At 37.3% G+C, this 12,022-nt stretch overlaps 2 protein-coding genes across 4 annotated transcripts in view; one reads left to right on the plus strand and one right to left on the minus strand.

The window, feature by feature from the left end:
- LOC149070979 (enoyl-CoA hydratase domain-containing protein 3, mitochondrial) overlaps positions 1-3,752 on the minus strand; it is a 62,039-nt gene extending 58,287 nt beyond the window's left edge. The window contains exons 1-3 of one of the 3 annotated variants that reach the window (XM_089248537.1): positions 3,654-3,752; positions 2,593-2,702; positions 1,811-1,946 (exon numbers count right to left, since the gene is read on the minus strand). In XM_089248537.1, coding sequence (XP_089104663.1) covers positions 1,811-1,946; positions 2,593-2,702; positions 3,654-3,707 — 300 coding nt within the window. In that variant the 5' untranslated portion in view covers positions 3,708-3,752. Of the gene's footprint in view, positions 1-1,810; positions 1,947-2,592; positions 2,703-2,850; positions 3,422-3,612 lie in introns of those variants that run through there. The other 2 variants (XM_089248539.1, XM_089248538.1) reach the window with 2 other exon arrangements.
- Positions 3,753-5,805: 2,053 nt separating this feature from the next.
- Positions 5,806-8,366, plus strand: LOC149070980 (uncharacterized). Its single transcript, XM_089248419.1, has one exon. The coding sequence runs from the start codon at positions 6,183-6,185 to the stop codon at positions 8,331-8,333; it is 2,151 nt and encodes a 716-aa protein (XP_089104545.1). The 5' UTR covers positions 5,806-6,182; the 3' UTR covers positions 8,334-8,366.
- Positions 8,367-12,022: the final 3,656 nt, after the last annotated feature.

Raw genomic sequence — 12,022 nt, forward strand, 5'->3', positions numbered from 1 at the left:
CCAATCAACTGCTTTTACCAGGGGGCACCGGTATCGTTTGGTAAAGGACAATTCTAGGTTATGGTGTTGCAGAGAATTTTTCATTAGTATGGTTGTTAACCAGTCAACTGTCCAATTAATTTCTCCGAGCGTTACCCGCAGTGCACACTTTTTTTGCAGATGCGCACGCTTTTTCCCTTTTCTTGGAAGTTTGAAATATTAAAATATTTTTTTATAGCATGTTTTTTTATAGCTTGAATGTGTCGAGACATAATGGCACCCCAAAAGTGGGGAGGGGTGGTCATAATGTCCTGTGACTAAAAGAAATGCTGTTGATGGATTTATGTGGAACCATAGTAGTTGAACCTTTGCTAAAAGATATATGAGTAATAAAACAGATGCATCTTCGCAAGGGAGTTGGAAATCGAAACAAAAACGATGGGATGCAGCTTTGCAAAGCATGACAAAGATAATAGTAATAATAATCTCAGACCTTGAAATATAATTGTCAACTCCATCTAGTGACGAGATAATAAAGTAGAAGGATGGCTGTACAGAGATGGCAGCACATGTATGACAAATTATTTCGTCATTTCTATGTGAAAAAGACCGAAAAGTCAGTGTGTCTGCAAATGCCATCGTAGGCAACACCATTACGTATATCAGCGACAGCAAATGCCGTCTTAACCACTTGACTGGTGAAAAAGACCAAAAAAAGTCTGCGCGTTGGCAAATGCCGTCGTAGGCACCAACATTACGTATGGCAGCGAGGGCAAACGCCATCGTAATCACTTGACTGGTTAATAAATGGAATAGCTTACCCCCGAGAGGTAGTAAATTCTAACACAATTGACACATTTTAAAAGAAATACGATAAACATGTTGGGGTAAATCGAGAAGCTATCCATACTTAGAATTAGATAACAATAAGTATTCTTTATGGGCATTGTATAATATTTCATCATGTATATATATATATATATTGTTTATAATTTCTGTGATTACAATTTTAATTGGGTTGCTATATTTTGGACATCCATACTTGTGATGGGCATCTTTTTCTCAGCCACCTCATTACGCATTTTACCTGTTGTGGCGTTTTTTGTATAAAAACAAAAAATTAAAAAAAAAAGAAGATTCAAATTATTATATTGCTAGATCTGATAAAGATGAAATGCTTTAAAAATATATATTATATATGTAGGCTATGTCTGTTCAATATGATCCAAGCTACAATTAAGTGTGAGCAGGTGGGGCTGGTTCGGGGGAATCGGACTGTGTTTGTCAGAATAATTAAAATGCAATTCACTCTCAGTAGCTTGAACAACCTGCCCAAAAAGCTTATTTTGTGTTGCTTTGCCCAGTTTTAATTTTTGTATGCTATTCTGAAAAAGTATCTATCTACCGTAGTCTAAAATTATAGTGTCTAACTATAGTCTGGATGCCCCACACCCCTTGCCCCCTCACTTCAACCATTCCCCCGTGTATTACAATAGACTATAGGTATAAAATGTGAAATTACAAAGAAAACTAGCCAATCCAGCTTCTTTTATGATCAGAGATACGTGTTCACAGGGCCGCAACTAGATACTTTAACAGTCGGAGCAAACCAAATTTTTGGCACCCCTTGCATGCAGAAGAAACAGTTAAAGGGTGAATTTGGTGCCCATTCTGGTCCAGTACCAGGGAATCAGACCTGCCTGCGCCCCCATAGTTGCAGCCATGTGTGTTCAGCACACAGAATTACATAGGCATTAACTGTTTTTATTCAGAATGCAAAACCTCATCAAAATTAGTAGTCTAGTGTTATCGAAGAGAAACAAATTCTTACCAACTCTTTCAAGTCATGCCCAGAAGAGAATACAGAGCCGATGCTCGATAGGACAACGCACCGTACACTGATATCGTTGCTTCTGTTCACAATATTCTCCTGGAGCTCTTCTATCATTTCCAGAGATAATGCATTCCTGAGATAAAATATACCCAATTAATATGGAGGTAAATATACTCATATTAGTTTCATGAATTCCTAAAGGGCTCTTTAAAAAACCAAAATGTTTTGTCTCAAGATATGATGGTGTCAGAAAAGTGCATTGGGACTAGAGAGTAATGTGTTTATAAAGGATTTTCACTGTCATGAAATTCACTGTTTAACTTTAAACATTTTCTGGCCAAAAAAGTGTCGAATAACATTACATCTGTGTTTATTAATATTTTTGCCCATGATCCCCCACCCTCATGTTAACCATATTCTTTCCTTGTGACCTTGTCTTAACCAGCATAATTTCCAATTTGCATGCATAACATTGAAAATGTTAACAAGATCTCATTATCAATGAGCTCCCTCCCACACTAGATGCCCCTTGGGTTGTGCGTGGATGGGCCCAAGTGTTAAGACAGCACTGGAGGGTGTAATTTCTATGCAATTATCCTTGGGCCTATGGTAATAATATAATTTTCACTGTCCACTGAACAGTGAAGAAGTGATTGCCCCCCCCCCCTCCTGTATTTGCCTATGCCTGTCAGCCCCACTCTTGTGGGGGGAGGGGGAAAGGGGTATTATGTATGGTACATAAACTTAAATCAGGCAAAACAAAGCCACTTTTTTTATACCTTTTCTTTGGATTGTTCAGAACTACTCTGTGAACACCATTATTGTTCTCATAAATTAGAGTCATTGGAGGACTTCTCTTGTGACTGCAAAAATGATTCACCAAGACTTTCTAGAAATTAAAAGAGATATAAATGTTAATTATCAATTGTCAGGGTGTGAGCTGGCAAAAGTATAACTAAAAACATGGCAAATAAACTAAAATCTTGAAAAATCGACTAATTTATGTGTTTCCTATTAGGACTTAAAGCTGGATTTACCCAGAAGCAGGTTTTTGGCATCACGTGCAATGTGACTTCCCCAGAGCTTTGACTGTTTTTCGACAGAGCCGAACATGCTGGCACAACATGTAGGGCGTGACTGGCCGACTGCTTCTGGAGGGGTCAAATGTGCCATGCGCTGCACATTTCGCCCATCTTCTCTTCATTTTTGTTGTACTTTGTCTCCCTTCTTTTCTGTCTCCCTATGCGGACGACAGAACAGCTAATGCACCACGCTAGGAAAACAGAAGTGTGTAGTGCGAGAAAGTTATGTTTTTGCCAACACAAAATAGATAATTTGGTTCATGTAGTGCAAAAAAAACCTGGTCTTAGGAAAACCTGTCTCAAGCCCGGTTTTCCCAGGAGCAGGTTCTTCCCGCAGAATGGACTATTCAGAACCCCCCATACAACTATTTCGCGTCGGTAGAAACGTATAACTTGCTCACGCTGCGCATTTGTGTTTTCCCAGCGTGGCGCATCATCTGTTCTGTCGTCTGCACCTCCACATATTTTTGCGAAATGAAAGAGGGAGACAGAAAGAAAACACAACAAAAGTGAAAATGAGACTCGCGAAATGAACAGCGCACGACGTATTTCACTCCTCCAGAAGCGGTCCACCAATTACTCCCGGCGTGTCTCTTAGTAGGAAAACAGTCGTACCACTTTTCCTATTGGTGAGTGGACCGCGTGTCGCACTGGGCGATTCACGTTGCACGCGGAACAGAAAACCAACTCTTAGGAAAACGCGGCTTTAAAATTCACTTGGAATCCTTCAATTTGGCGGTTATGGCTCCCTCTCTCACCGTCTTGTTTGAATTTCTAGACAAGATGAAGCTGTAGACAAACGGTACTCCCATCTTGGAGGACTCGGGATATACTTGTTGTTTGTTGGCGAAAGGATAGCAGACGAACTTCTACGTCAACGATGTTGCCAGATTGTCTTGTCTGATGATGGAATGACCATACATCACGTATTTTTTGGAATGATTTCGCATTTTCAAGTAACTTTGGCTACCCGAGTGTTTTACTTTGTGTAAAAATGTTTTCTTTTTTCATATATTTCCACCAAAGACTGCTCAAATATTTCTTCTTTCATTGCAATCAAAGATTTGGATTATATTTGGACTTATAAGTTAGCTGACCATATTCGCTTGAAAAAAATATGGGATCTTAAGCTTCGAAATATGGGATAATGCCAACAAAGCTGGTTAAAGAGTATCCAGCTTTTTTCCTTAAAGCCGGTTTTTCCTAGGAGCAGGTTTCCTGTGCCGTGCGCAACGTGATTCACCCAGCGCGACACGCCGTCCACTCACCAGTAAGAAAAGCAGCATGACTGTTTTCCTACATAGCGCAATACGCCTGACGACAGCGCTTTACGTCGGGCGTGATTGGCCGACTGCTTTTGGAGGAGTCAAATGCGTCGTGCGCCGCGGTTTTGCCGATATTCTCTTCATTCTTGTGTGTTTTCTTTTCTTTCCTTTCAACCGGAGCATGTAGACGACAGAGTAGCTCTGATGCCAAAGCCATATACTTTATATAGCTTCCCTGATCTGATGCGCCCCGCTAGCGCCTAAAGCCAGGTTTTCCTAGATGCAGGCTTTCTGCTGCGCTTCCAGCGTGAAAACTGTGATTGGTCAAAAAACCTCAATTTCAGGTTTTAAACCCATCAGCGTTTTCACGCTGCACACTGAGCAGAAATTTTACTTCTAGGCCGGGTTTTCCTAGGAATAGGTTTGTTGCGCAGCGTGAACCGAATTAGACTATTTCGCGCCGACAGAAACGAGTTACATAATCACGCTACGCGTTTGTGTTTTCCTATCGAGGCGCATTAGATAAGGGCGGCTATATAAAGTATATGGCTTTGGCATCAGCTACTCTGTCTTCTGCATGCTCCGGTTTGAAGGGAAGGGAAATAAAACACACAAGAGTGAAGAGAATATCGGCAAAACCGCAGCGCACGACGTATTTGACTCCTCCAGAAGGAGTCCGCCAATAACGCCCAACGTAAAGCGCTGTCGTGAGCCGTATTGCGCTCTGTAGGAAAACAGTCATGCTGCTTTTCTTACTGGTGAGTGGACGGCATGTCGCGCTGGGCGAATCACGTTGCGCGCGGCACAGGAAACCTGCTCCTAGGAAAACCCGGCTTAACCAGCTTTGAATGTTAAATGCTGTCAAAAATAATGCCAAAAGTAAGCAAAGTGGCTAACTCACGCAAAAGTCACCAATCGCAGTGATAATACTAGAACCCCTTAATACGTATATGAAGGCGTCTTAGTCTGTGTTATTGTATAGGAAATCTTCACTCCAGCACTTTACTGATAGCTCAGTGGTTCGCAGTGAGACGCCTTCATATACAGCCCCGTTCACATGTACAATAAAACATCCCGGGAAGTTCCTGGTAACGGGGATTTTCGCAACAAACCGTTCACATGACGTAAGTTTATGCCGGTAATCCCCCCCCCCCCCTTCTCTTCTTTCCGGAAGTCGTCACTGGTTACGTAGGTTGAACGGAAGTGATTGATTCAAGATGGTTGACGAAGGAGCTTATACAATACCTTCTAGAGCAATACCTTCTACTCTAGAAGGTATTGGCTTATAGCAGTTTCCGCGGCGCAAAGGATTATGGGAGAGAAGTCCAGTGTCGACCTCCAATCCACCCCAAGAAAGATAGGGGTTTTTTTGATGAGCTTCTCTCCCACCTTTTTCTTCCCTACGAGGAGAAAAAAGTTGTCATGCCGGTAATTACCAGCAAAGCGACCCCCAATCTTGCACATGTGAACGGGCTTACGTGTATAAAGGGGTTCTAGCATCGAGCTTATACTACTCGATGGGTTCAGCACTGCCAAGGTGGAGACAACTGATGTCATACTCCCAGCTCGATGAGTGATCGCTCAAGAAGAGCCGGCTCTTTTAGACGGTTCGTGAGCGGATTTTGTTAATGTCTAAATTAAAATATTAAAAAAAAAACTTCTCTTTCAACTGTTTTACTTGGGTTTGTCTGAATTACTGGCTGTTCTATGTGATATTATCTAATGTAAGAGAGTCTTGTTTCACAAGTCCTTGGAAATATTTGTGGTACCGGCTTGTCAAAGAGATTGTTTGTAAATACGTGAAGCTGTTGTTTGTTTATGTTTGATTGAGGGTTTTCTCACTCAATGGACATTGTGCGAGATCTTGACTGAAAAATTAAGTGGTTTTAGAATTACGATTTGAACTGTTAAAGACTCTTCAATGGTTGTTCATTCTTTTCTTGATTGAGAAAAGAATTTCTACTCATCAAATAAGATCTCTACTTATTGAATAGAGGTAGTTACCTAATAAAATCTGTACTTATGCACCACTTTCTACAGCAATCCATGGCTTCGCAAATGGAAATAGAATCAGCGATAAGTATGCAGAACACGTCATTGAGTAGTGCTATAGAAATAGAAATAGAATCGGCTTCGAAAATGTATAGAGATTTACTAAATCTTGTGTTGAATTCTCCGGATGAGTATAAATATCAATTGAATCATTTTATATTTCCCGTCTATGTGTATACTTATTTTGAATTCGTCCTTAATGGTGATTACAATGGCGATGATTTTTATAACGAGTTCGTCGAGTTATTTTGCGAAGATGATAGCTACTTAAATGCTATGGAAGACTTAAGAGACATTGATTGTGTAGAAGATATTATTCATCATCCCTACTTCAAAAATTTCCTAGAAGAGAAATTCAAGGTTGAAATGACAGAAGAATGTTCAAATTATTTTATGGAATTTCTCAAAGACGAAAGCACAAGTATATTGATTAGTTTAATCAGTATGCATTTCAACATCAAAATTACTCATGAAGATGATGATGAAGCTTCAGCATATAGGGTCAAATACCAAGAAAACAAACCAGATATCAAAAAGGAAAAGGTAGACTTTCATGGATATTTTGATATAAAACCTAAAACTGAAATTCAAAAGGCAGTTAAAGAAGAACCATTAGAGAAATATTTTATAGGTTATCCATGCATGAAAATAAAAGATGAACCACAAGATAATGGAAGTTGTTTCAGTGCAGTTAAACAAGAAATAGAAGATTTTCCCGCTTGTTTTTCAGGAACTTATCCATATGTGCCTAGTTTTAGTACCAAGCCTAAACCACGGCGTTTGAAAGACAAATTTCGCATAAAGGAAAATGAGAATGTATTCAATCTATTGTCGATGTCGCAGATCAAAGAAGAAGAAGATGATGATGATGAAGACGAAGATGATCCGAGTTTTAATGTCTATAGGCGTATAAAATCAGAATATGAAGATGAGCAAGATAAGATGTATAAAGTAAAATTGAGAAGATTTACTAGATTACAACAAGCTATAAGAAGGGTTTCATTGAGAGATCCATGTATACCGCCCGTACGTAGTTATGATGTTTATGTGGGGGATAATAATCGTAGCTTGAGTGATGTGAAGATTTCTTGTAATGATGAACTTATGGCTTGTTCGTTTGACGATTGCTCCATTGAGCTATGGGACCTCAACCCTAAACCATTACACGTTATAAATGATGGGCCTAGTATATCCAATGTAACCCTTCATCATGTTGAAGAACCTCCAACTACTTGTTACACTCAGCATGTACATAAATTACATGGACATTCCAGGCCAGTTTATGGTTTGGCATTTCATTGTCATAATACTCTTTTGTTATCATGCTCTGCAGACACTACAATTAGAGCGTGGGATATGGATACCTTTCAAAATATAGTAATTTATAAAGGGCATAACTTACCAGTATTTGGTGTTGATTTTGATCCATTTGCATATCATTTTGCCTCTGTGTCCATGGACAGAACATGTAAGCTGTGGGACCTTGAAAGAACGTTTCCTTTGTCGACATTAGTAAGACATAATGACAGTGTAGACTGTGTAAAATTTCATCCAAATGGGAAATATTTAGCCACTGGCTCTGCAGATAAGACTATAACACTGTGGGACGCTCACGAGACTGGCCATGTTAGAAGCTTTTATGGTCACAAATCAGAAATTATAACATTGGCATTTTCCCATGATGGAAAATATCTGGCATCAGCAGGCAGAGATAAGACAATTAAAATTTGGGATATAGCAGAACAAGCATTACTTTGTGATTTGAAAGGACCAGAAACTTATTGCTTGTGTTTCAACAGCAATGCATCGGTGTTGGCTTCTGGTGGGCATGATAGTCACATACGATTTTGGAACTTAGAAAAATGTATCCCAGATGATTCTTCTTTTCCAATGGAGTCAAAATTTGTTAAAACAGAGCCATACTTGCAAGCACGGTCATCTAATATGAGACCTAGATCATTTTTAGCACCTCAGTCAGTAGATGAAAAATCAGATCCACGTTTGCTGGTAGCTATTCCAACACAATGCTATAAAGTAAATTTTGTGAGATTTGGGAAGAAACATTTAGTCACATCTGCTGGTGTTAGTAACACACCACCAAAACCCTTGTATGGAATGTAGGGAATGGAATTTTTACTTTTTTTAAAAAAAAGTTGTATGACTGAAATTTAATCTTAAAAACGTGTCAGTTACTAACTGTGATTACAAAACTTGTGATTTAATTTCGCATGTCTAAAGTTTTAAATATTGTCAGAAAAATTTTATTCTGCTTTACAGTGGCATTTGTCAGTAGGGGGAGCAAAATATAATTAGGTACATTTTTCTGTTCCTCATTTAAGCACAATAGTCATTTTTAGGCAGATAGGCGCTAATGATGGCAGCATTTTCATTGGAAGAGCATTTGCTCCCCCCCCCCTGGTGCACCACTGCTGTTTCATCATTGTTCTAGAACAAAATTATAATGTGGGCATTGAATCAAACTTATATCACCATCCATAGTTATGGCAAATATAAGTACAGTGGAACTTCGGTTAATGAGCTTAATTTGTTCCGCCAAGATGCTCGTTATCTGAACTGCTCGTGTATCGAATCAAACTTCCCTATAGGAAATAATAGAAACTCAGCTAAATCGTTCCACAATCATTCATTTACATAAAAATCATGTTCAATCAGTAATACAACACAATAATATTATGATGAACAATACAATGAAAAATATATATTATAATAATGCCATAACTAAACATGCAATACGAAAATGTTTATAAAAACTTATTCTAAATGATGAGAGAAAGAGAGTTCAGGTTGATTTACAGACTCTGTTGTTAGTAAACTTATTCTTTTTATGTGACATTGAAAAAGACTATCCGGAGACACTTGCACATTTGCATTTTGCCTCATCTTTAGGATTTCTCAGAAATGGGAAATTGCATTGTCGTTGGACAGATTCATTGCTCGCACTGCTGCTACAGTTTTAGTTTGGTGGTTCTTTCCTACAAACTTTTGTGCAGATTCTCACATTCTACACATCTCTCCAATCTCATTTGGAGTGAGGGACTTCCTATGGTCTTCCCCCAAGCACACAATCTCTTCGACAAATGTTGGCTCCTGTTCATGAACTATCCCCACAAAGTCACGTTCAATAATACAACCATTATACAGTTTTCCCCAAGTAGAATTGATAAAAAAAACACTTCAAGTGCACATACGTGTGATCACAATGCTACGTCTAGTTTCATATCTTTACCACAACACAATTTTTCCCAACTCCAAAACAGAACCACTAAAAAAAAGAAACAAAAAATTCTAGAAATTTTGACAGCTATTTGTGAATGCTTGTAGGAGGAAAAACACTCATAACAATGAAGAAATATATGTTTCAAAGTGTAGAAAAGAAAAATTTCCCCAGAAAGACTGAAAAATAATTCTGGAAACCTGAAAACGACAAAAAGGCAAGTTTTTCAAAACGTAGGAGGAGGCTTTAAATGACATTAAAAAGGAGGGTGGAGTCAAAAAAATTCAAAAATTTTATCCGTTATGTGAATTCCCTGTTAAGTGAATCACTCACTAACCAAAGTTTCACTGTATGAATAATCAGGGGATTTGGGTACATATCGATTGTAGTGACTGTGGGGTGAAATTTTATGGAAATAGCTAAGATTTAGCAAAATAGATGTGATTATGTTCGAACTGTCATATCACATAAAAAGGAGTAATTAGGCCTGGTGTTAGTTAAAAAGTTTTATATGAGCACTCGTCCGGCAATCGAGGGACCCGGGTTCGACTCCCGGTAGAGGCAGAGATGAGTTTTTTCCTTCCTTAAAAAATTAACATCTCAAATAATAAATATCTTCACAACATCCAGTCTTCCGTATACCTTGTATTAAAAAGTTTTGCCTGAATGTTTGAGAAGCCTAACCATGTTACTGCATCTAGACAGGTTATTCTGCTTTGGGGCCAAAGGGTTCCATTTCAGGCCGTAGCAGCATCTAACATCACATTTTCACGTATGTCTAAACGACTGAATTGAATTTATTCAATGATCAGGAAAATGATTGTAATTCAATACAGTAATCCCCTCCTTATATTGTTTCTGTTGGGAGACAAAGAAAAAGCATGATATGTGACTAATACCCTTCTCTGCATTTGTATTTATGTTCTTTAACAATGGGGGACAAAAGGGCCCCATTACCCAGCATAATAAAACATTAAAAGAAATATATTCAAGTATTGTTAATCAATTTTCTTCAATTTAAAATGCACGAAGTTTTAAAATTTCTATGATGGTTTGTAGGAACTCAAAATGTATATATGAAAGAAATTCCTTGCACCTTCTTCCTGTACAGTTCACTAGTGTCTATGTATACAAGGTGGATGTAAAAAATTGAACTGACCCTATGTTGTTCTATTCTATGCATTTTGTTGAAATTCTGTATGTATGTTATACAGACCACGGAAAAGGAAACTGCAATGAAAAATAATAGTTTAAATTTTGAACACGAGGTTAAAAAGTGACACATAAAGAACAATAAACATAAATTGGAAGCATAAAATTTTATTTAATTGCAGAATTTGTGGAATACGCATTCCATTCGCATCAGTCACATGTTCAAAGTGCATTACAGCTACATGGGCTCCACTTAGGTTTAAGTAGGGTAAGTTTACATAATATAACTACCCTATACTGTTGTTTATGGAATATTACTTATGTTATTCGATGTTACATTTTTGTTCACTGTGTTATTGTCCTCTAAGATAATGTTAACTAATCTGGATATTGATGTTCAGCTTGCCTGATTCTGCTGATATTTTTGAAGTTGGCTGTATCTTTGGACTAGATTCATTGTGTGAGAATTTTTATCTATAATTATTGTGTAAAAAATGTTATAAAAATGTAATTACAATTTTGATTATTTTTTATTATTGAAATGAAGAATGAGTTCAAGTACTTCAGGCACCCAAACGAATGTATGTGTGTTATGACCAATGTGCAGAGTGGCCAGACTTTGACCATAGCATATAGGCTACATGGACTATGAATTTATGGTATGTGTCAAAACTATTTCCAAAAATTAAGATGTATTTTCTTATATTTCGAGTGAATTGTTTCTGTCACATTCTGCAATGATATCTTATGTGATAAAATTATTGCATTGTAATATGGAGAAATATTTGTTTGCAAAAAATTTGGTATTTGAAAAATAGCTTATTTCATTTGATAAATTTTTTTAGGTGATTTAGAATGAAATTTATGTTTTTCGAAAGTAACAAATTTATATGCATGGTTGGGTTTTTGACATGACAAGTGTCAAAAACTGGTAAAAACCGTTAAAAACCTAAATGAATGCCTTTTGATAATGTATAACACAATATAATGTAATAACACAATAGGTATACAACATGATGAAAAACTTACTTTTTTGCATACTACTATGTTTTATTTTTAAACACTCATTTACTACAGTAATTAAAACAAAATATTAATTATAATTTGCAATTTTGAATTCTTCAACATAGCCTAGAACATATAAAATATAGTTTTATGGTTTATTTATCTAAGCTACTCATTACCTGTGTTCAATTTGCTAAGTGGAATAGAGCTGCTTATTGAAAATATGTATAATAGAGCATCAGGGTTAGGTTTTTGACCCCAGAAACTAACTCGGTATTAAAACTATCAAAATCTTACTGTCAATGATGTCAAATAGTTTTTGTTAACTTGATAGATATGTTAAATATTAATAAAACACTTTTATTTAGATTAAAGGGTTTTATATTCAGAATGATAATTACTGGGGGAAAATATCTAT

Source organism: Pholcus phalangioides, unplaced genomic scaffold (genome assembly GCF_987345545.1).
Source record: "Pholcus phalangioides strain wild (caught in Gottingen) unplaced genomic scaffold, Ppha-v1.0 ptg000020l_1, whole genome shotgun sequence".
Taxonomy (NCBI): Eukaryota; Metazoa; Arthropoda; class Arachnida; order Araneae; family Pholcidae; genus Pholcus; species Pholcus phalangioides.

What these genes read in the sequence shown, in the direction of transcription:
- LOC149070980 (XM_089248419.1), top strand. Translation starts at nt 6,183, where the DNA reads ATGCACCACTTTCTACAGCAATCCATGGCTTCGCAAATGGAAATAGAA.